We start from the raw sequence: 25,753 nt of genomic DNA, 5'->3' as shown, positions 1-25,753 counted from the left end.
CTCCAAACCCCCCTGTTCGTTGGGTGGAGGACAGCTACTTCCTTTGTTACCAAAAAGCCCAACACATCTTTGAGATTAGTCTGATCGGGAAAATCCTATGGCATGACTCAGTGGGTGTGGTTAAGTTTTAACATGTTTCAGCTAGTGTTACGCTTCATTTATATAGACATTGCTTAAGATATTGTCCAAGAAAGAGGAAGGGAAGATAGATATCAAAAGAGGAAAGCCAATTTAAGCATAGTACACAGAACTTGTAAGTAAGAACATGGTACAGAGGACTGCCAAGACAGGGACCTGTTGTGCCAGGACAGGGACCAAACCTCCTACCCAACAGTAAATTCAGTAAGTTGCAGACACCTGACTTAAGATTACCTTGCAGAACGCAAGTTGAATGTTTGGGAGACAAAGATGCTGTCCTGAAAGCTAAACAGATTTTAAATGAACCTAATAAATACACACACACACACATATATATGATAGTCCTTTCCTCCCATTTTCCTTAATGAAAAACTTAATTTTTCAGGGCAGAAAGTGGCAGCTAAAGCCTGGATGCATCTGCAATCTTTGAGTTGATAAACAACTCAATGTATATTTACCCAAAAAAGGAAACCATGCTATTAGACTACCAGTTAGCATAGTTCAGGCAGACAAGTAATCAAGAATGAATCTTGCTCTACCATAGCAATCTTCTCCCTCTACCCCCAAGCTGTAATTTTGTCAATAACTGTTCTTGCCTTTATTACAAGATGAACAGACTACATACTAATATTACTCCTTTGTCTCCCAAAAAATTCCATCTCAAAACACTAGTCTTGGTCAAGTGTAAACCTAAACAACCTTTCAAAGATTGTTTAGTTACAATTATTTTAGTTTAAGACGTAGTCAAATTTTCCTAACAAGATGACCACTTATTTCGGCTTTCAAAAACCTTTCTCCAGCTAGAGGAAACATAACCATTCATAACTGGGGAAAAACCCACATAACAAGTGAAGTTACATGGGAGGAGTAATTAAAAAAAATAAATAAATCACATTTTAAGGAATCGGCAATGAAGCCAAAAGCACTACTAGAAAAACAGATTTTAGCTCACAATATAGACAAAAATAGTCTTCTGTTGAAAGGAAATTGAAGGAATTATGGAGAAAAAAAAAAAAATCCACCTCTTAGTGCAGCGCCCGTATCAGAATGAAAGTGATTTATTTATATTACACACAAAGATTTTTATTAAAAAGGCTGGTAATGGAACATTTTATTTTGATGCATCAACTTGATAAAAGGTTAGTTACAGAAATCATGTATAATATTGTATGTCACATGAATGGGTTATTTAAAAAAAGATTTGATAATTAGAGGAGGACATCTTTTATTTTAGTTACATTGTAAAGTGCCTCGTGTAGTCATATTCTATCGTTGGAATGACCGCCTGTACAAATTTCAAGAAAATAAGAAGGTACCTGAGCTTCTTGTTAAGGAAAATGAGCAACAGCTGGAAATCCTGTAGAACAAAGTCACATTCAATGGCCTGCTCAACAGTATTTCTTACTAATAGGAAAATAACATCATACAGTTAGAGACTGGGAAATTAATATAGCAGAACTCTGGTAATGAAATCTAATGCTTGCCCAAGACCTTTCTGTTTTAAGTTAAAGCAGGGAACCAGGAGTTATTTTCAATAAATCTTACAAACACCACACAAACATTTGCAAACCCATTAACATACTTAATATTTGTTAATAAAAAATGCCAATGTGAATTGTACATAGCAAGACTAATCCTCTGTAGTTGCAGGGGAAGTAGGCTTTTCCTCAGTATTTCAGTAGCTCAGAAAAAGAAGGTTCCTGTTCCAAACCATCCTTTGAAAGAGCTCCTTCCTGTTAATGAGGGGAAGTAGAGATTAGCTCTGCTAAGCTGAGAAGTCTGCCTTTGTAGAGACCTTCCTCGTCTCTGTTGTGTATATCACCTTCCAATGCATGTTGGGCCTGAATCTGTGGTATGGAGTATATTGGATAATTATGAACTAAAATGACCATCCACCTAGGACCGAGGCAGAAAGCAGACTGAAAAATAAAAATAAATCACTGCTTTCAACTGACAATTAAGTTACATTGGTACTGGATATAAGTAAGCTCTACTATTTTGACATCTGAGTTTCACGCACCATTCATTTCTTAGCAAACACAAACTGCTTCGCAACAAGGGAAGAAATTGCCTGTTAAAACACCCTCAATTTGTTAAGCAATAGCAAAAAAGTAATCAAAATCTTGAAAATAAGCTACTTCTAACTATTGAGGAGTAAGACAATTTAAGACTGGAACTATCTTGCCAGAAAAGTTTTTTTTCTAGTTCAGATTCAGTTGCTTGCTGCACAAATTGAACAAGTCTCAACTCATACAGTAAATGAGAATTTTACTGATTCAGGTTAACTGCTCAGTAATCCCCTCTTGCTTGCCTTATTGCAGCAAAAGAACACTATTTTGAAAGGACACACTTGCTTCTAACGTGGAGTTTACTTCAGTCAGAAAGCATAGTATCAATTACTAAAAGCATAACTAAGATCAGTTGCCTTGCTAAAACAAAATTCTAATTGTGAGGCATTTCATATTGATGTTCAGTAATGTTCATTGCTTTTTTGTCAGCTAAATGTTTTACCAAGATATTGCTCACAGAGTAGAGAATAAGGAGACCTGTATGCCTTTCAGAGATAAATCTTAGATTCAAATCTAATGCAGAAGCTGCTGTACCAAGAGGAGTGATTACACTCTCGCCAGAGTCTATGAACCTCCAGCCTCGTCCTCCTACACTGGGATCTCAGATTCATACAGCTACCTCCTTCACACCCCTATAAACAAGGACTCTATCCTGTCCCTTCAATCCTATCTACTTTCCCCATTGCTCCTGCTACCCTCCTACGCCAGCCCTCACCCCAACAACTGATTAACAGTTTCACAGAATCACAGAATGATATGGGGTTGGAAGGGACCTCTGGAGATCATCTAGTCCAACCCCCCTCCCAAAGCAGGTCCACCCAGAGCAGGTTACACAGGAACTTGTCCAGGCAGGTTTTGAATGTCTCCAAAGACGGAGACTCCACCATCTCTCTGGGCAACCTGTTCCAGTGTTCTGCCACCCTCAAAGTAAAGAAGTTCCTCCTCATGTTTAGATGGAACTTCCTATGTTCAAGTTTGTGCCTGTTACCTCTTGTCCTGTCACTGGGCACCACTGAGAAAAGACTGGCCCCTTCCTCTTGACACCCAACCTTTAAGTATTTATAGGCATTGGTCCAGATTCCCCCTCAGTCTTCTATTCTCTAGACTAAAAAGAACCGAAGTCCCTCAGCTTTTCCTCATAAGAGATGTTCTAGTCCCCTAATCGTCTTTGTAGCCCTCTGCTGTACCCTCTCCAGCAGTTGCCTGTCATTCTTGAACTAGGGAGCCCACAACTGGACACAGGACTCCAGATGCAGCCTCACCAGGGCAGAGTAGAGGGGGAGGATGACCTCCCTCAACCTGCTGGCCACACTCTTCTTGATGCACCCCAGGATGCCATTGGTGTTCTTGGCCACAGGGGCACATTGCTGGCTCATGGTCATCCTGTTGTCCACCAGGACTCCCAGGTCTTTTTCCTCAGAGCTGCTCTCCAGCAGGTCACCCCCCAACCTGTACTGGTGCATGGGGTTATTCCTCCCCAGGTGCAGCACCCTATACTTGCCCTTGTTGAATTTCATCAGGTTCCTCTCTGCCCAACTCTCCAGCCTGTCCAGGTTGTTTGCACAGAGAAGCTCATCCCAGAACTCTAATCCACAAGCAGTTGTTTACTGTTTTCACGTGCAATTGCATTCCAGTTTAGAAATACTGAGGTAACAGAACCTTCCTTACAGTGTAAGAAATCTCTAATAATACCATGTAGTAATGAAAAAGGATACATATGAACTCCAAGTTCGCCCCCACCTTCTGCAACAGTCTCAATTATTTTTTTCATGACTTCTGCATGCCTGAAAAACAGAATCAGAAACGGTGAAAATGTTTTAAAGGAAAAAGTAACTCCTTCTTCATCTCACTAAGATTATGTTTTGTGCAAATTATAAATATTTTTGGACTGTTAGCTTCACAAGCAGCAAGAGGAAACTTTCAGTTCACTAAGGGGAAAAAAATCCCAACAGTAACTGAAAGTTAATATTAAGTGATGAGTGTAACATTATTTGCCATCTCCTTATGTTCACAAGGAAAGTGAAAAATGTTCTATGCTACAATATAGACCGAGTGCCATAATGACAGTCAATACATATTGCTTGTCCCTAGTGTAATTTTATTTGCTAAATGTCAAAGAAGCCACCAGAAGGTAATCCTCACCAGCAGGCAAGCCATCAGAATCGCCCAGATCACCCCTGAAGAAGATGACTAGAAATTGCTACAACTTTTTTAGCTTACACTGCTGCTCTCAAATTTGTAGAGCTTAAGACATATCAAACACGTAAACAATACATAGTTTCCTAGGAAAGGCAGGCTAAACCAACCCTACATAAATTCAGAACTGTTGCTCTGGGACTGACTTAGGGTATGAAAACTTTCTCTAGAGGTAACTTGAGTTCCATGGCAGATCAACAGTTTCTAAGTTACCTTTCTCTCCTGACTCTGTTATTGTAAAGCACTACAAGGAAGGACAGACATTTCCTCAGGTCACTGTGTTTTGACATTAAGTCATCAGTGGCGTACCAGACCTGCTATGAACCACACAGACATTTATGTACAAAGCTGATCCTGGGAATATTAACATGAAATCACAGAATAGCTAAGGTTGGAAAAGACTGGTCATCACCTAGTCCAACCCTCCTTGCTCAATTAGCAGTAAACTAGAACAGATTGCTCAGGACATTGTCTGGTCTGATTTTGAATATCTCCGGTGATGAAGACTTCAAATCTTTTAATGATCAAGTTACAATTCAGAAATAATGATTTTGTGTTCAGGACAGTTATACCCTATAAACCAGGGGATGAAAAACATACCAATTCAAGTGGGGAGAACTACTGTATGGTCAATTGATGTTTTATTTATATATATTTAACACAAATTCCCAGGTTGTAGAACTGATCTTACTTTTCTCTATACTTCAACTTTGCTTTAAATTCATGGTTCTGTATAGGCAATCCTTACCCATGAGGTCATAAAGGCTATGAACATCCACCTACACAACACTGCCAGCTAATTAACAGAGGTAGTTTAAAATACCTGTCCTGAAACAACCTGTGTGCCTACTAAGAACAAGGAAGAGCAGTAAGCAGAGGCTCCATAACTTTCTGACCATGCTTTGATACCACTATGCAAATCTCGACAGCTGAGTAGTAACTGGCATTTAGCAGTTACCTCCAAATTTAATCATGCTGCCAGTGATTGCAAACACAAGGAAGGAAGCTGTTGCAAAGTTACCAAGACTCACTGTAAACAGGAACATGCAAGTCTGGGGAAATACTAAAGGTCAGCATTTGTCATTTGCTGTGCTGTTGGTCTTTGCAAATCAGCTAACCCTCACAGTTGATTCCAAATCTGGATCCTCACGATGCCCCTGCAGAACACACGCCATATCAGGTGCCAACGCCAGTTGCTTCTATATAGGAACCTGGCCACTGTCTAAACGTAAGCTTTGATCTCGTCCATAACGGTGGACTATTTTTTGTACTGGCACATAATACAGGTCACCCTACAGCTATTAGAAGTCTTTAACAGGATACTGACTCAACTTCATACACCTTGATGACATTTGTTCTTTTCTAAGGACTAGCTACATATCTGGAATTCCAGATCATTCCATTCTGCTCATTCTTACTGTCATACAGTTACTCATGAAAAGCTTTGCAGGTGCTTTATAAACTTTCCTGTTTTCAGTTTCCTTCTATAAGAAAATTTTGATGCATTAATATGAAGTATGCATACACCACAATGGAAAGAGATAAGATAACCTTGGAAGAAATATCATGTAAATATCCTGCTATCTAGAAATCTCAATTATTTTTTTACTTCTGAATTTAAGTCCCCCAGAAAAAACTTTGACCTCCGTATGACTAAATACATTATGTGCTCACCAGTGCTTGTTTCAGGACCTGTTTGTAGATAACCTGAGCTATCAAATACATCAGACATTTGAAACATCTACTAAAACCACCTAATTTAGTTTTCAGTATATCAACCAGTTCTTGAGGTGGTTCAAGTAATAATATATGAGTTATTATTCATATTCCAAATTAGAAATACTGCTGTTCCTATTGAAAATAAATTCAGATATATAGAGTTAAAACCCTACATTAAAGTGTTAAAAATAAGTTGAAAGAAGCTGATTTCCTAGATTGATCCCTTTATGATCTCATCAGGAATGTTCGCTTTCCAACTGAAGAACCCCTTCTCCTGCTTTGCAATTGACCAAAGCTGTCAGTCAAAATATTTGCTATTAACTTCACACTGGAATTCAGTACAGCTGACATACTGACATTGTCTGAGTATCAGCTGGAAGGGAAATATATACCATCAGAAATTAAAAAATAAAAGATGGACATCTTCCTGACAGATGGAGAAAAAACCCGAACACCAGAAATTATTCATTCCTCACCCCCCACAAAGTTCATAGAGATAAAAGGCCTTCCACAGGACTTTATGTGTAGTGAACAACAACTATAAGCTTCCATAGAAGAGGGTAAAAAGCATGACTTTTTAGGAGAATGTACTCTCAAGAAAAAAATTACTTATGAACTTGATTCAGTGTCTGTAACGGCTCACACACAATGAGACAGGTGTGGAAAAAACCCACAAATGTCATCATTAGGAGAAACATTCTGAACCTGCAATAATCAGTTAACTTTAAGATCTACAGTTCACTGATCCTTGCAGTTGCCTCTAGTCTCTTCCCTGCAGATATTTAGAGTACATAAGGAGGAAAAACTGTTTAGAAGCCTATCACCATTTATTCTTAAATAGCGAAAAATAAGCCTTTGGAATTAGTGCCAATAAATCAGATCTAATTGTAAATGTGTTTAGTAGTTAACTAGCTTGATAGTCCCTTCATAACATCCACATTAAAAAGTTGAGAATTGTGGAATTGTGTTTAAACCAGTTTGCAGCAATTAAGAGGAAGTTCCTCCCAGCACCATAAAAATGCTGACAAGAAATACAACTTATAGCAGAGCTGTAAGATAAACAGTTTCAACTAACTACTCAAAATAGAAGCAATCTCAAGCAGCTGACAGCGGCACCTGACTGTCGCTTCTTTCCTTTCTCTGATGCATGACACAGAGATATATACGTCACAAGCAACAGCCAAGTAAGTTTAGGACCATCCAAATATCCTACATTACACAATTCTTGTAATGTGCAGGGAAGCAACAGCAGCAGAGCTAGATAAACACTGGTACTTCCTAGCCAAATTAAGAACAAAACATTTTTAGTTATTATTTTTCACCTCAGAAGCCCAGCCCTTCATAGCTGTTAGCCCTACCATTTAAGAAAATAGAACATCTCACCTGGGAGAGTAAGAGAACATACTTAAAACCTCCATTTCAGATATGCTGTTAACCTCCTTCTTCACAATCTCAAGATGATCTTTTCGAGCCCTTCTGATGTTAAGCAGTTGCTGGTTAACTAGATTGCTTTTTGAGAAGGACTAGACAGTTTCCTCCACATTTAAGACTACCAACAACTCTATCTCACTGCAGTATCAGTCATCTCTTTCATGCTTAAAAGACTAATTGGAACAAGTCTCATGATGCAAACCATTTCTTCAAATGTAGACGTGGATTACGTAACAAAGGCACTGGCACTTCACTGGCTTCAGAGGAAGAAGTGAAAACGTACATAGAGCTCTCATCTGTGAAGACTCAATCCAAATTCACAGACTAACATTAAATTGGTTCTTATTCTGCAAAGGTGTTTGCAAAATTAAGCAGATTATATTGAAGCCACAACCCAATATAAAACCCACGTGTCTACCTAGTCACTGAGGGCTATCACGCCCGAATATCTGGTCGCCTTTGTTTCTTCTGAGATCGCTCTCACAGGAGCCTGTTCCCAACCAATTTATCATCAGGGCTTCCAGCAATCACTAAATTAAGCCTTGGCTTCAGGCTTCCCCCCGGGTTTTCTTTTATTAGATTAATAATCTTCCTAGTCAGTCTGTTAAGCCTTCCTACATTCAGGACTGATATGTTCATATAAGGTACAAGAATACCTTATTGAATCAAACCAAAGGTCTGTCTCGTCCTGCTTATTATCTTATTGTACATGCTCAAGAAAGAGGCCAGAGCAAGCATCTTGTAATGCCTCTCCCAAAGTACTGCTCGCTTCCAGCAGTATGCAACCCAGGGTCTTTCTAATTCTAAAGCATTCTAATAACTTCATTTTTAACAACTTTTGACATTTTTCTTTCATTAACCTCATATTGCCTATTAAATATTTTGTTTACTTAGGTGCTGTGTGCAGAGTTTAATCCTTTTTATGGCTTTGAACATGCCAGCAACAAGTAGCATTCAATGTCATCAGTTTTACTATTGGGAAAAAATGAACATCTATTACTTCACCTCTTGTGGTGCCCAAAATGAAGGTAATTGAAATAATAACTCCCTTCTCAGCTGCCTTTTTCAAAGCTGAAGGGACCCAGGTTATTCAATCATTTCTTATGGGAAACAGCTTCATAACCTCAGTTATCCCAGACAACCCCTCTGTATCTTTTCCAGTTTTAGTCTTTCCTCATCTCACAGACTACAGATGACCAGAGCTGTACTGCAGTATTCAATATGTGGGTGGTCCCATAGATTAATAGAGGCCTTATGCTGTTTTCTATTCTATTCTTTATTGTTTTCCTAAGAGTTTTCCAATTTCTGCTTCCTTGAGCCTTAAGATTGACGTTTTCACAGGTCTACTGTGTTAGTGTAGACTCAAACCTGAGGATTTAAAGATCAACAATAAACTTTACCACTTTAAAATTTTCTTCAAGATAGCTAAACTGGGGAAAAAGCTATTTCCCAGTTGTACAATGGCTTCTCTGCTCAATATTGCCCAGACATAAGCCTGACTGCTTGGTGAAAGCAAAGACTGTTTTAAAACACTAGTTAAAGAACTACGAACTGGAAAAAACATGAGATACAGATTTAAAAAGCCCATGAACATACATACTCAAAATCCAAAGGAGCCATAAACTACTTGGTGCAAAGCTCCCTTGCTCTTTCTCTAAAGAATGGTATACCCTTCCCAAGACTAATCTTATGATTAAATAATTCCTAAATCAGAAACAAGAATGTTTTGAGTCTGCAAAAATCACCACAAGCTTGACAACAAGCTGATTATTTGACACCTCAGCTACTGATGCGGACCCCGGAAGTGTTTCTTTAAGTCAAAAGAAATTACAAGACTTAAAGTGGCAATCTGGAATTTTTTTTTTTTAAACATATGCAAGGCTACAAAGGGTGTCTCTTTTTTAAAAACAACATAAAAGCCCAAACTCGTATGTCTAAGAACACCATACTATCAAGAAGCTGAGGAGTTACACTGTTTAAGATATTAGCTCTGTACCACTAAGACATCTAAATGGATGTTAGGGTTACACCTAAGACAAAAGGCACCTTTCAGAGATCTAGAAAAAATACCTGTGCAGCTAACTGAACTACAGACTCCCTAGGCCTTGGGTGAGAAAGTGGAAAATACAACAGAAAAGACCCCAAAAACACAAGTGTGTTTCGCACTTATGTTCAACAAATACTTCAGTGTGGCAGTAAGAAGACCTCTATTTACCAGGGTGAAGTTTCAAGGACTTCCAGGGGAGCAGAAGTCAGTTATTACAAAATAAGAACCAGTTATTTCATATTAAAATAGATTTTTCTGCTCTCAAAGTATACACTATACTTTCACCCTCCCAAAAAAGCATCAAATGGAAGTATAGGAGAACTTTCTTTTTCAGAGTTCTAGTAGCCTGCCATCTTCTGGAGTCCGCAGGAAAGCAGAGGAAAAAAGCAAGTTGAGCAGAGAGAAGACAGCTCTAGCTGCAGAATACACTTGCAGCATCGAGCACTGGAATGACTTCAGAGAATCACTGATACCTTCCTTTCATACTGCCTCAGAAGCTAACAGACCACTATGACAGTCAACTGTGGAAATATGTCCAGAAAACCTGAACCAAATCCTTAACAAGACTAGCAAAGTGCCTTGTGCCTGCTTGCTGAATCAGATCAGAGACAAAGACTTACCTGCATGGGTGAACTGAACACATGGGAGGTGGAGGAAGATGAGGATGGTTTTCAATGGTTACTGTTTTCTTGACATGATCTTGACTAATATCTTCATACATATGCTCTACTGTTAAAGGCTGCCGTTGCTACATGGGAAAAACAAACATGAGAATAAAAACATTACTAACAAAGAATCTTTTGCTACTTCTCAGCAATTCTATGATTAACAGATGAAGCACCATAAATTAAAAGCATCTAATAAACAACAGTTCTGAAGGTACACTGAAAGAACTGAGTGTGCTAAAATCCATATGGTGTAGAAAAAGTACCACACAGTTTTTTGGTTTTAATACACTGGGTGAATGGTAAAGTCAATGTATTTGAGAACCATCTATGTTCCCATCTAGGTATTTGAGATGTAAGCCCCAATCAACTTTAACTCAAGAAACTTAGTCATTAAAGGGAAGTGTGATTTATCTAGTCCTCTCCCTCTGAAGATCATGAAAACACATACCTGCTTACTTGATTGAGTTTAGTGGGGTTATCACTAGCTCTACAAAGCTAACAGAAACTCAAATGACAGAGCATTCTTTCCTTCCTTCCAAATGCACTTGGTTACCAAGTACCATTTTCAGTGAAACTGTTCCTAAGTCCTGCAAGTACCGTAAGTCCTGTCTGCAACCCTGACTGTAAAATGGTTTTCTCACCATCTTTTACTTTATATTTCCACTGTGAATAAGCAACAAAATACCCTTGCTATTTGACAAAATGAGTCTAATTCCACAGAAGTGGGAAGAAACAACAACATAGCTATACCTCATCATATCCAAATAACCAGAGCCTTGGAGTTTGGTAGTATTTGTCATAAGTGATGTAGAGGTCATAAGTTCTAGTTTGTAGAATAGCATCTTCCCCTCCAACATCAACTTTAGCTTTGTTAGCTTCTACAATCTGTCTTGTGTCAAGCGTTGCCTGGTTCAAGGTAAAAACGACAACATTAGTATAGTTTTGTTTGGGTTCCCTCCTTTCCCATCCTAAGTAGTTATGTAAAGCTGTAAAACTGAAATTAATGTTCTTAAGTGAGCATTACAAAAAACAGAGGCTTTTGTTTTGATCTTTAAATTAGGAGTATTAGTTTCTCTCCCACCAAGGGGTTTTGGGTTTTATTTTTTAGGTTTGCTTTTTTTTTTAAAAAAAAAAAAAAAAGGTCCGATTTAAGGAAGCATGCCACTACATTGTCATATCTCCCCCCTCCCTTCTATCACCAATAGCTTTTGAACCCAACAAATCCAATGAAATTCAGAAGGCAGAGGTCTCAAGCTTATGCATGTTCATGAAGACCTTAACGGAGTACCACAAATAATGATGCCCTCTGTTTTCTCTCATGACAGTCTGGTGCATCACTGTAATCTGTTGAACCTATAAGCCACCCATCTTCCACATGTAAGCCTCAAGAACAACTGCATTTTTTACCTGTTGTGAATACAGCACTGTGCATAAGCAGAGCGAAAAGGATCAGCAAAAAAAGCAAAATTACTGTGATCAAAATCTTTGAGGACCTAAGAGATAAGGTTACTGCAGCAGATTGGCAGGAGACAGATCCGTAGGAAACCAGGCTCAGTAATCCCACTGCTCATAACAAGCTTGTTATGTCAGCCATTTCTTATCATTATTTTTACTTTGCTGGTGCTGATAGTGGTGATAAGCGTTGTAACAGACAAGATAGAGAACGGTTCACTCACATCATCTGTCTCCAATAGCCCACTCTCTTCATACTCTGAAAAAAAGACCCACAAAATTCTGTGTTCAGCTTGTAGCTAGCCATCAATTTCTCATTCATAAACAACTCCTTTAAAACAATCTACATGTATCTAAAGATGTTTTATTCAGGTAGACTTCCCAAACCCCAAACTATACTTTTTTTTTTAATACAAATTTGACCAAGACTACAGTAAGTACACGATGACCAAGCCTTAAGTGGCTTTAAGTATGCAGACTGAGTTTAAGTGTAGGTATAAGCAGGAAGGAAACTGTGCTAAGTCACTAATTGACACCTGCTTGGATCTGTTCTGCTACTCAAATTCATTTCCCAGTCACTAACATTCACACAGGTTTCAGCACACAAGTTACAGTAAACATGCATCAATAAGAACATATAAATATGATAAAGAGCACATGCCTGCTGAATTTTTCAGCATTCATTCCATGAAAAGCAAGAGTAATGTTTTCTTAGAGTGTACTGCTTTAGTTAAAGGCCTGAAATAAAGCATGTCCCATCCAATTTAACGAAATACCTTCCATGTCTGCAGCTTCTCCTTCATCTTCCTCATCATCATCTTCACAAGATGCTGAACGTTCTGGTATTTTTATGTTATCCTTTAGAAGTTGAAAACACTGCTTTAAAGACTGCTGCATCTAAACAGACTAACAGCCCCAGCAAATTTAAGGTAGAAGTCCAGTCAATACATACAGCAAACCAGAAGAAATTTCTGCAATATATAGAAGGACTATACTGACCTCAAATATCTGCTTATTAACCAAACTTAGTTTCAAAGTCCTAGTATGACATTAAATCTGCTAAAAAGGTCTCCTTTGACTTTGTAATCTGGAATGATTTAATTCCTAAGACAAGAATAATAAACATGGTGTTAAACAGCCCATCATTTCTTTTCAAAAAACCCACGTATCTCAAACGAAAGGCAGTGACTAAACAGCTAAGACTAAATATGTATGTTAAGATTTTGTACGTCCTAACCCACAGCCAACTGTACAGCAGTTATCATAGATCACCTTTAAGTATTCCTTAGAATGTTTTTCCCAACTTTACGTTACTAACTTGTGAAAAAGCAGTATTTTTACCATGTTCTGCACAGTCTCACTTGAAATACGTTTATTTCACAGTTCATCACATCAATAGCATTTTGAGCTGTTTACGATTGTGCAGTAGCATGCAGCAGCCCATTCTCTTTCCCCCTCATCTTCAGAATCCAAAGCTATGTGCTTGGATGGTTTAACAAACTCTCATAGCACGCAGACACAACTCCACCTTAACAAGCAACTCCTCTTTAAAAGCATTTTGTGTAGCTGTGACTTTCTCCACGTTTCTTAAACATGTTAGCTAACACATTTCCATTTCAAGCACTTCCAACTGTTCTCAGTTTCCTGAGGATTAAAGTTTCAGATTTGGCTCCTGCTGCAGACTGACTTTTTGGAAACACGTACAGAAACTGATGACTTTGTAAGACGTGTACATTTAAACAGTTTTAATACTTCTAAACTTGAGGGCAAAAGCCTGTTAAACAGGACCAAATGCGTTAAAACTCTACCTGCAGTAGTTAAAGATTACGAAGAAATACTTTACATCCCTACATTATTTTTCCACATAAAAATTTCTTTACACTGAATCTCCAAACATTAGTTTCTTGAGACACAAAGATGCGGTATCACTGTAAATAGAATTTCATTTTCAATTTGTAGAAGCCTGGCACAAGAGTAGACTGGCAGAGACATTCCAAAAAGTCTATGTGCCTCAATAAACACATAGTAATAAGGAGATGCACATGCTCAGACTAATATCATAGGCTCTGAAGGTCAATGTTTATCTGCAACATGCCCAGTGACAAAACATATTTTAATCTTTCACAGGCAATACTAGATTACTGCAGGTAAGACTTCTACCACCTTTAGGTCCTGTAATAAAGCAAGAGGAAAATTTAGAAACAAGTACCTTACTGTCTAGTGTGATCTCCTTAACTGCTTCTGTTGCACCCACTATGCCTGTTAATTGAACAAGAAGTCTGCATTAAAAACAGCTGATTTCTTTGTTACCAAATAGCATAGAAAGAGGTTGCAAAGATTTTAGAAAGCAGCATATGATCTTTCCAAGTTACACCTCACAACAATTTTAATATTTGAAAGGCTGTTTATTTGGTAGCAGTAGCATGCTTGGTGCTGGACATCCATAAACAAACCATATCAGTAACACAGAGCACAACAGCACAGCTCTCGCACGTCACACAAATTTTGTTGATGGGGCACTGCAAAGTAATTTTGACTTTTATTTCAAGGATTTTTTGCATAAGAGTGAATTCAGGACAGGCATTCATGTCACAATAATGAAACTCAACTTCACAAGCAAGGCATGCCATTTATGAATATTTTTAAGTGTCTTGAAAGCAAAGTGTTCATGACAAAGCATAATGTAGCAGAATACTCAATGCTTTTAGCTGAGAGGAAGTAGGGGTAAAAAACATCCCAAATCACAGTAGTATCAGCTCTTGATTTTCTCCCCATTAGCTTTGTACTGCAGCTCTCACCCAGTACTCTTCGGGATACATTACAAGACTCTGCTTTGACAAAATACATTTATCTAATTAACTCTTCAGCTGAAAATAAGTTACACCATCATGGAGAATGAACCTGAAATCAAGTAACTGCTCATCAGAAATAGCTGTTTAAAGAAAAGAAATGCCAGCTGATTGCTGCTTGGAAACAACGCATTTCTAGTGGCTGCATGATCATTTGCATATGTTTTTTCCTATCATAAAAACTTCAGTTATAAAGGCCATGTATACAGACGGGTGGAAACAGAATTTTTTTATCTCCTTTGACAGTGTTTGTAGATCTGGCTGAGTCTAGCCAGAGTCTTATAGTTGTGCTACCACAGCATGGTGCCCAAACCAGTCAACCCTAAAACAGGAAAACTTGGCAGAGGAGTCTGTCTACAGGAGGGATGGAGGATGCATCCTTAATTCAAGGATATGACAAAGCTGTCAAATGACTTCTTTGGTGTGGTTCAACTATGAACTGTGATACATTTAAGAACTGGCAGTATGAAAAATGCATATCTACAGAAACAAAGGGAATCTTTTCCCACCCTTTTTCTCCCCAGCCTGGCTGAACTATTTAGAGAACTTCTTCCACATTGCAGCAAAAAATTTACACCAAAAAAACCCCCCAAAACTAAGTGGAGTACCTTCTAGGTTTGGAAATGGTGGAAAAAACCTCATTGAAAGACAGAATTTTACTAACTCATGGTAGAACATAAACAAACTAAAACTAACAAAATTGCCAATTCTTAGAAAAGAACAAAAGGATTTACAAGAGGCTGTGCTAGAAAAGGATCATCTCCCACACCCACCTCTGTATTTAACAATATTTTCTTTCTTTTTACTGCTCCCCTTCCCCCCAGTGACCTCAGATACTAAGATAATAGCTATTTTCTAATGATTCCCCCTTTTAGCTGAATCCAACAATTCAACAGAATGGGAAACACTGAAATAATTAAGTCAGATGAGGTAATAATTAAGATAAAGATCTCAACGTGCTCCACACATGATCCTGCTAAAAAGGAAATCTGCATATTCTTCAAACAAATAATTTAAACCAGCATTCTATACACAAGATCTCCTTACTAAGGAATGAGCCACTACACAACTAATTTTTAAAAATAACTTCCTAGATCATTAATAAGAGAATATGGAAATAATTTCTTGTCAATACCTCTAAAAAGTAGCCTATTTCAGGCATATACAGCCATACAGTTAAACAGGTACCAATGAAGTGAGTAGCTGGCAAGGTAACTTATTTCTTCCAGATTAGATGCTAGTACACAGCCATCTATATGTTAGAAAGATTTTACTTTCCAAGAGTGGAAACTGAAAATCTTTCAGATTACCAAACGCAAAGTATGAAGCAAGCCTTTGAATACCTGCATTGTGAAAAGTGTCTACCCATCCCCCATCACCATCATCTTCTTCTATAATTGCTTCCTGCTCATCTGAGTATTCCATCTGCTTACACCTTTTGTAGCATGGCACTGCAAAAAATTGCAAAACAAAACGAATGCAGTCATTCCTATACAAAACCAGACTAGAGCAAGAAATCATCCTAAAAAGCCTTCCAAATCAGCTATTTATGCAATATATTAGGTATGTTTAATCATAAATTAACATCTAGAAGTTTAGAAGAGGTTAGAATTAATGTGTTATCTAGAATAACTTCAGTCATATACGTTACAGGGCCATTCAAGTACAGCGTTATACAAAGTTTTCAGAAAACAGTCAAAGAAAGAATGTGGATCTGATTAAGGCAAAACAGACATTTTCCAACATCATAAACAAGGACTATGTAAAAAATGCTCCTTTTCTACCACTCTGGAGAAAAAAGCAAAACTGCTGTGTGGAGTTCCGAATTTGTAAATTGCTCCTAGACTTTTCAGAATGGCATTAAAGTCACAGTGAAGAGAAGTCCTCCAAAGACTTCCAAAATGAGATCTGTAGGATGACTCCCGGCACCACCCACAGCCCACAACTTTTACTCAGGTGGTAGGACAATGGGTTACCATCAGCAGGAAACACATTATTTTGAAATGTGATCTAGAAGGATCAGAGCAATGAGGGACCCTGGAATTCGGGGTGGGGTGGGGAGAGAGAAACGAAGTAGATCACTTGGCCATCCAGCATCAGGACCATCTCAGGAAAGTCTGTCCAACACCACTGTAAGCATTTTCACATGATAGCCCACTGCAAGACTCTGACAGCCAGCAAGTGAAATCCAAGTACAAAATAAAACCATTCAAGGTAATAATCTCCTCGGGCTGGTCTTAGTACTGAAGGTTCATCTAATGGCATTATCTTTGACACATTTTGTTACAGGATCTTTTGAGAAAATGATTTCCCGATGGTTGTGCCAAGATGTTAGCCTTCTTACCCATTAAAAAGGTAGTCCCCACAAGTATTATATATACAAAACTGTAAAGGTGGTCAAAATTTTACTTAAAATTGTGGTTTATATCATTGTTATTGACAGGGATAGTGACATCAATTACATATCTGAATTAGAAGTATTAGTATCACCGTAAAAGACATTTTGGGAACACTTCAGTAGCCCGAGTTTTCCAAAACAAAGAGAAAAATAAACATATTTTCCTTTTAGAGACTGAATACGAGTTGAAGGACATGAGAAAGGAAAGACAGACAAGGAGGTTTATAATGTTTAAACTTAATTTCTATTTCATGAAGGCAAGCTGTATTACCAGTATAAAGCCCTGCTAATAACTGGCCTAAGGAAAAAAAATTAGATGTGCAGGAAAAACATTTTTAATATTGCAAAGCCAAAGCATCCAAAGTGCAAGATATTCACTTCTCCTGTCAATACAGAAAATCAGTAGGGCTGAAAGCAGAGTCAACCATGTTATCAATCCTAAGAACGCTTATATTTAAACTTCAGCCTTACCATTTTTAGTTACCAAAAACTGTTTGTCTGTTGGCAGATAAGCCTTGACTTTTAGCTCTTCTCCTGAAGCCCTGCAAAATGAAATGCACCATAAAAGGTTGAGAATTTGATGATCTGCAAACAAAAAAAGCTTTCTATTTTCACTGTATGTCAGGAACATTCTATACATTCCTCTGGACCTATTCACAGAATCTGTTTACTTCAAATTTACTCTTCCCTATACACAGACTGGGATATAGGTATGGTTTCAAAAAGGTTGGCCACCCCTAAACTATGATAGAGTCTTCGATCAAAACTATTTTTTGCTACAAAAATTACTTTCCCTTTGAGATGGCCAAAGACAGGTTGACAGAACAATATAGTCTATGTGAAAATTTCTAGAATCAGCAACAGCGTATTCTCAAATGTTCGAAGAAAGCAACTTCAGAAAAAGCAACAAATAAACCTCTAGAAATATAAAACCTGTCCATTGTCACCAGAGTTCCAGTAATCTTTGCCAAGCTCATATTACTCAAGCATTTGCTTTCACCTTCTGTGGTTTTTGGTTTGAAAGAAAAGTAACATTTTAAATAGCCTATTCCAAACTGCTAGCACATAAACCAGACTCAACATCACGTTTTCTCTGAAGGAGGCAATAAAAAGGCAAAAAACAATGATTCAAGCATAATAGTTCCTCCTTCAGCTCTTCACAGCCCAGTATAGAGCCAAGAACCTTGATGATGTCAACTGCACAGACAATGCCCATCTAGGCACTAACTGATTAGTTTTATAATGCAAGACAGCAGTAAAACATGAGGAAGCACCTTATTTGCACCCTTACTGTACATGAAAGATATGGGAATTCCAAGGGCAAGCACTGCTGAAGTGGTCTGATGTGGGCCACCTTGAACAAAATTAATTAATAAATGCTTGTCTAAAATATACCAATTACAACTACTGCTTAGCAATTCCATTTTCACATGGTCTTTTCTTTTTCAATCACCAATTAACCAAGACGAGCTCAGGGAGATACGCTGCTCTGCAGCTAAGCACTGAAAGCATTCGCAGTATGTACCAGCATATTTCCTCTAAAGGCTTAGGAAAACAAACATATCATAGAATCATAGAATGGTTAGAGTTGGAACGGACCTTAAATATCCCCAAACAAATCCTCATCTCAACTACTGCTATGCAGAACAATAAATGAATCCTGCCTGACTTAAAGATAGCTTCATCACAAAACCAGCAGAAGTTCTACTGCAGGAGTCCATGCACTATTCTGAAATGAGACAACTGCATAGTTGTATCCAATAGAAATTAACATTAAAGCATAGGTAGGGATGCTACCTTTCTAAAATTCTTTTGCTTTTACTTACCATTGCCAAGTAGGACAGTGGTGAACTAAGTGATCTCCAGCTGCAATAAACTGTTAAGGTAGGAAAAAAATTAAAGTGTTACTAAATATGGCATAAGAAAATAATCTCCAATTTTTCTCAATATTAATCTTTCAGTTGCACATTCCTTTGATAGATTAACTATGTAACAAGTAACTGTTTATATCAGTTTGATGCTTTCTTTTAACTCCATTTCCCAGCTAACCGTGAAAATACAAAGATTAAATCCACTTCACATGAAGGAAATGCATACTAAGCACATTAGCAAATTCAGATAAAAAGCTGTGGTATTACATAGTAGTCTTCTAACAAGCAAAGAAGTTTCTAGACCCAGTAACATTGTTTACTTTGTGATAAAGAAACTGTTTTCCTTTGCCACTCTTCAAAGTTTTACAAAGACAATTAAGAGCTTAATGTAAAAAAAACCATTTGATTCTCTTTTGGTTTTCAAAACAATTTTGCAGCAAGAAGAAAAGCGAGACTGACATCAATTCAATGAATCAGTGAGAGAACTGCAGCAGAGGAATAAACAGTATACATTTTAAGGAATGATCATCACTGTGATAGTTCACCACTGATGTTAAATAAATACAGATAACCAAGGATTTACTACACTGAAAAACTTATGCGTAACTTTGTTCTGGAGAAATAGCTTTTAAAAATCTTCACTCTACTTGTTCTTAGTATCTGAGATAAAGGCTTTTACAAAGTGACATCACTATATCAAAGCCATATTGGAAAACTCATGGTAGACTTGTGCACAAACTCAAAATTCACCCAGCAAAGTCTAACCCACTGGGCTTATTTTTGTACACACAAATTGCAGAATGCAAGCCCGCACTGAAGATCAGTGATTTGTGTGGTCTTTGCATCAGTTACTTTTGAAAATGAGGTGCACGCCTATTGCTATGGTTGCTTTCTTGTCTTAAATTCCTAGCTGACCAGAAGCTGTTGTAGCATGACACTACAGGCTTGCAGCATGTCAGCCATTTTCTCACCATGTCCTCCAAAGCAAGGCATATCAGCGTAGCGGAAAACACCAGAACATGCAGTGCATATGGATTAACAGATTTAATCTCTGCAAATGTGCTTTCTCTCCAACAAAAGTCTCTAGCAAAAGTGAAATCTTCATTTTAAAGAAAACAGGAATCCTTCTCAATACACATGGAAATTTTAAAACTCATTAGCCTTTACATAATAATAAATAACACATGAAACTCTAGAATTATATAAAACTTTCTGTTTAAGGAACCAGAGCACTGTTTATGGCACCAATGTTAAAATGTGTTATTAAAGATGAAAAAAATTTAAAGTGTTCTTTTCAGGTCTAACAGATGCAAAACCCCAAAACAATACCTGAAGTTTCATTTGCATTTTCTTCAGCTTTGGCAGCAAAATTATCTAGCTGGTTTCACTTTCTATTTCTCAAGCAGTAATGCTACCTCATACCTGAATCAATACTGCAAAAGTGGCAAGAGATCAATTTTAGGACAACATCTTATTTCTACTCTTGGAAAGAATGATTTTAAAGACTTTTCTGTACTTAAATATAAAATTAAAACAGGGGGTTATCTTTCTGAGGTATTAACTAATAAAAACTCATGACAGGCAAGAATCTGTTACAATTAAAGCAAGTATGCAGATTCATGAAAAGAGGGAGTAGGTGTTGAGTTTGACTAATGAGTCATCTTTAGCCTTATCGCCAATTGATTCATCTTCAGAGGCAAGCCACAGAAACCCCACAAAGTTTATAAAACAGTCAGTGTCTTAGTCTAAAACACAGTTGAATTGAGATTCACTACCCAAGAATTCCAAACTCATTCAAAGATAACATCCCAGCATCATCGATGACTTTCAATTCTTCTTTAGCAATCATTACTATACAAAGACCAAAATCATCATGGAGAGGAAAGACTGTCAAATGGACAATCAGCAGACCCATGCTCCAGTCTTGTCTAAATTTGATAAAAAATTAATTTTGCTGTATAATTATTTCCCTTGACTACTGCTTTGAAGGGTCATATTTATTCATCCTGTCAGCATCTAACTTTACACAGATAATACATACTATTTGCATTCTCAATGCTGCTTAAATGCTGCTGTTCAATGTAATATAGCACAGCTCTTGCTATGTCTCATAAAAGTACCTTTTCTTTCAGTACTACTGCGAAGTTTTCTCCCATAAATCAATGGACTAAGCATTAGTAGAAGAACATTTGTCTAGACTTTCTCTGTCGTATTTTTTTACATATAATATAGCTTATAAATACCTTATTACATGATACATAATATATAAACATTTATATACACACACATATATGAATAGTTATCAGACCAGTAGAACATCATGCTGCTAAACCTGTTTTTCTGAGCAGTACTTGTTCTGGATCATAGAAAGCACGAGTGCTTGCTTGCCATGCGATGTAGCAGAAAAGTGCTAGGTACCAATGTTACGAAAAATACTTCTGTCCACATTATCTACCTACATCAGTCACCATTTGCTCCATCTTTTTCCATCTCATCTTCACATTTGTGCATTCGATCTCATTTCTCTTTCATTCTACCTAACAGTCTTAACATTGTTTTCTCATACCTCTGTAAAGACAATGTATTTTCAGAACAGTAGCACTTCAATATGAGAAAAAGAACGTGGAAGTCAAAAATAGCACTGCACAATCAGTGTTTTTACTATTCTAGAAAAAAATTGTTTGTTTCTCTTTATAGCAGATTCCTTAAAAAATTACAACTGCTTGGCAGCAATCCAAAATACAATCAGCCTGAAGTAGCCTATAGAGAAGAGGAGGGAAAAAATAATAATCATTGGATAGTTGGCATGGACAAGCGTATGTAATGATTTAGCCAGAGTCCTGGAAGGAACCAAAAGTGAGGTAAGTCAAGACTATTCCCAATATACAAGTTTCCCTTTAAGTTGCTTATAGGAAAGACTTTTGAAATCAACATATTCCTGGTTTAGTCCTGAACTCCCATGACAAATGGAGTTGTTGATCCAGCATGAGCTTCCTTACAAGCTTTTCACAACATAATCCAGGAAAACATCATCCCACATTCAGATGTTAAGTATCATCTTAAGAGGAATTCTGTTTATCTACTTCATTGGTAGAGTAAAAAGGCCATTTCGAACTTCCACTTCATGGAAGTTGTTTCAAGAAGCAATAATTAGTTGGCAAAACATGAACTGTTTGAGATTAAAATGGTCATTTTCAGTAAAATTTATCATTATTTCCAAAACATTTCAAATTTCTAAATACTTACTTCTTCAGGTGTAATTACTCCCGTTTCTTTAAACTTGGATTCCTGCAATAAAGAAAGTTTAGAAATTTTGAGAACTGCTGAGAAATCAAAGTACCCCAGTTTACTGGTAAGACAAACATCTGCACAGCTACTCTGCTTTTGTCTTGGAACTAGCTCTGTCCACAGAGATCTGTGTATCAGCTTGGAGGCAACCTGTGCCAGGGCTGATAGGCAGCTTACTTCCACATCCTATAATGCAAGGTTCAACAAAATTACCTGCTGCAGAATCTGGGGTATTATAAAAAAAGATCACATATACAAAATAAATTTTTTTGCTACAGCCAATTTTATCAGTAACAAAGAAAAGAGACGGGCAAATGTAATACTGACTGCCAGGTAACAGAGAGGGAACCAGTTGGAGTCAGTGATCCTCACACTCAGGGTGCTGGGACTGTTCTAGGCACTGAACAGCACTGCAATGCATCAATACAAGGCTTTGCAGTCAAGAAAAGTCATGAAATGAATGACAAACCAACTTTTCTCTGTGACAGGAAAAGTTATGTAGAAAGACTTAGTTACTAACTTTTTTTTTTTAATACCCATTTCTGTGCCTTCATTATGCACCCCATGGAAACAGTTTTGATTTTTCTCTCATTGTCATGTGTTTTATGGATGAAAGAGTAGATAGTAAGCAGCAACATGATTTAGTCTGCATAGAGAAATCAAGTACTTTTGCATTAAAGATCATATTTAGGAAGTTTAAGGATACAATATTTTTTAGCATATTCAAATCTAGAGTAAGCATTTTTTGTTTCAGACTTCTGTTTCTGTTTGGTTTTTTTCTTCAGAAAAGTCTCAAGCACCAAGGAAACCTGCTGTTCCCCAGTATTAGAACCATCCAAGAACAGCTTTTGAAGAAGAATAAGATTTCAACCATGCATAGCTCACTTTTCAAGTTTTTGCACCATCAATTACCAAATAACTTCTTATCCTATATAACTCGTGATTTTTTTCTATCAAGACTAAAAGCAGCAACTGAAAAGCACCTTACTTTTGGCTACGGCTTACTCGATCATTAGGAACTCATTAAAGAAAACCAGCCACTGCTTAACTTGGTTATTCTTGATGCTTCACCCTGGTGCATGCTATCACCTGTGGTATGTAAAAGGAAATGAGCACACCTGTTTGATACAATACTGATTACTTCCTTTCTCCCTCATTTCTAAACAGAAGACCTTAAAGAACAAGATTAAGATAAGCAAAGCAGCAGTTGTATAAACACCATAACATCACTGTATGCTAGTTAACAGGAGTCAAAGAAACTCAAACAATCCTAATTTAGCAATTTGGATTGCTGTAAAACTCAGAATTCTCAATAACACATTATGCAACACCACAGTGGAGACAACTTACTGTTTAACCTCAAAATGAACTATAAGCAGTAGGCAACATGCACAAACTTGTGTTTCTGGAATTATGTAAGGAAAACATGTAAGGAACCCTCTGTTCCCTGAGGGTAAATAGTTCAATTTTTCATCTCTGTACATTCTATGGTAAGTAAGGTAGTGAGAAACACAGGTTTAGTTTCTTTCGAAGTTACCAATTTGGAGTATTTATTTCAACCTCTTGCAAAGGGAACATATACACATATTATCATCACCTCCCATTTGCGGGAGGTTCTACTTCTGCCTCCTCCCAATTGTACATCTGGGCACAAGAATTCCTCCACTATTACACCAGCTATGCAACAGCAACTGTATTATGGTAAACAAGTCACTTCACTCTTCCACACCACAACTTCACTGCAGCCCAAATATGTCACATTGGGGGGAAACTCCAGAAAGGTCCGCTATCCAGGTGAGAGTATACTATATATCATAGAGGGACAAGTTCAATTAACAACTGAGTATCACTGTCTTCTGCCCAAAGATCTAAGCTGCAGAGTACAAAGCATATAGAAGGCCACATCATAAAACCACAGGCAAAGAGGTGCTGTCATAAACAATCACAGTAGAAGTATTTTTTCAAAAACATAGACAAATGAAAATCAGTAGTGAAAGAACTGCTGACAAGTTAGACATTCACACACAAAGTTGGGTTTTGCACAAAAAAGTATTTGTAAGTAGGAGGCAGAAGATGGGATGTAGTCTAACAACTGCAGAAAAAACACAATTTGGTTCTACCTATATAAGCAATAACAGGAATTATAACAGATGTGCTGCCCACCTTTACAAGCAGACTGTTACAATTCACTCCCAAGAACCAAATAGCCCATTTCGACTATTTGCAATTATTTTAGTGTACAGAGGCTTGAATGAATATAGTAATGCTGATAAAGAAATAAGCTATGCTACATCACGCTATGCGTGCTAGCATTATGAAGATGTGACTAGGGGTTTTTTATGTCAGCTGAAGAAGTTGCATTCTTGTCCAAAATAACCATTGCAAGGCATTCCTGAAACCAGGCTTAAACCTATCAGCACACGAGCACCTTTGGATTTCCCTTCCTGGTCACACAATCGATTAAAGTTTAGCCACTTTAATAGAAGTTAACAAATAAGTTATTGCTTGAGCAGTAGCAACACCCGGCCTTTGAAGGCGTGCACCTTCCAGGCAAGTACTCCCACCCCTAATGAGACCTGAGCTCCAGCTCGGCTTCCCTGCATGCCCTTTGGGGATTGGGAAGTCTACCTGAATAAAACATCTTTAGACACACGTAGATTGTTTTAACCCGTCCCGGTGTTAGGATTAGGGCCGATGGCTTTGCCGCCGCAAGGCTGCCCCAGCACCATCTCTCCCTGAGGCGTGAGGGAGCACCGCGCCCTCAGAGACCCTCCACCGGCTGCGTAAGGCCGCGGTCGCAACGACAGAGCTCCCCGGGCCACGACGACGAACGAAGCCACAGCCGCTGCGCGGCTTCCGGCAAGGCGGAGCGACTCCAGGGGCGACGGGCCGGGGCCCCACTCACACCCCAGGCCAGGAGACCAGGCCAGAGCCGCACCGTCGCCACCCGCGACTCTGGCGGCTCACGGGTCCACAGCCGCCCCGCCGAGAGAGGGCGGGCGAGTCCTCCCTCCCCCCCCTAAACGGCTCTAATGCCTGAGGGAGCGCACGCTCCCATCCTGCCCGCTCCGCCCCCCCCCCCCCATTGCTCCCCTCCGGACCGGCACCTTGAGCACGGGGGTGAGGTACTCGGCCACCTCCAGGGCCTTCCCCTTCACCGTGTTGATGACGTTCTGCATGGCTGCCGGCGGGCCCCACGAAGGAGGAGGAGGAGGAGGAGGAGGAGGAGGAGGAGGAGGAGGAGGAGGAGGAGGAGGAGGAGGAGGAGGAGAACGACGAACTGCCTCCCCCGCCCCTCCGCCAACGATCTCCGCCACGGCGGCCGCCCCGGCAGCACCGCCTCCCCCTCCCCACCCCTCCGCCTCCCACCGTCACGTCATCCACCCCTCCCCGCCCTTCCACTGTACTCTTCCCGCCCACCACCATGTCGCACACGCGTGACGACACACCGGCGCTCACATGTGGCGGGGGACGCGGGGCCCGGCATGCGCGCGCGCAAGGCCGGAACGCACGGGATTGGGGGGGGAGAGGAGAGAGGAGGGGCGAAGCGGGAAAGCCGACGGCTCTTACTGCGCATGCGTCCTCCACGGCCACTCTGGAAAGGGAGGGGGGTGAGCTGGGGCGGAG

The 25,753-nt window shown here is 38.8% G+C and overlaps 1 protein-coding gene across 1 annotated transcript; it reads right to left on the bottom strand.

Annotated features, from left to right (window-relative positions):
* Window positions 1-1,165: 1,165 nt before the first annotated feature.
* ATG3 (autophagy related 3) lies at window positions 1,166-25,544 on the bottom strand. The gene is made up of 12 exons (XM_074158028.1): window positions 25,234-25,544; window positions 22,085-22,126; window positions 18,794-18,843; window positions 17,439-17,509; window positions 15,913-16,020; window positions 13,930-13,979; window positions 12,497-12,578; window positions 11,945-11,979; window positions 11,019-11,174; window positions 10,221-10,348; window positions 3,923-3,991; window positions 1,166-1,454 (listed from the first exon to the last, which is right to left on the bottom strand). The coding sequence occupies exons 1-12, from the start codon at window positions 25,303-25,305 to the stop codon at window positions 1,373-1,375; spliced, it is 945 nt and encodes a 314-aa protein (XP_074014129.1). The 5' UTR covers window positions 25,306-25,544; the 3' UTR covers window positions 1,166-1,372.
* Between the last annotated feature and the right edge of the window lie 209 nt (window positions 25,545-25,753).

Source organism: Numenius arquata, chromosome 1 (genome assembly GCF_964106895.1).
Source record: "Numenius arquata chromosome 1, bNumArq3.hap1.1, whole genome shotgun sequence".
NCBI classification, from domain to species: domain Eukaryota; kingdom Metazoa; phylum Chordata; class Aves; order Charadriiformes; family Scolopacidae; genus Numenius; species Numenius arquata.
Note: the sequence above shows the minus strand (reverse complement) of the source record. Positions and strands in the feature narration are given on the sequence as shown.

Excerpts from the sequence above, each read along its gene's own strand:
- ATG3 (XM_074158028.1), bottom strand. The coding sequence starts at position 25,305 with ATGCAGAACGTCATCAACACGGTGAAGGGGAAGGCCCTGGAGGTGGCC. Across the intron at positions 22,127-25,233 it reads ACCTCACCCCCGTGCTCAAG|GAATCCAAGTTTAAAGAAAC; the intron begins GTGCCGGTCCGG and ends TCTTTATTGCAG. Across the intron at positions 11,980-12,496 it reads AGAAGCTGCAGACATGGAAG|AGTATGAAGAGAGTGGGCTA; the intron begins GTATTTCGTTAA and ends TCTTTTTTTCAG.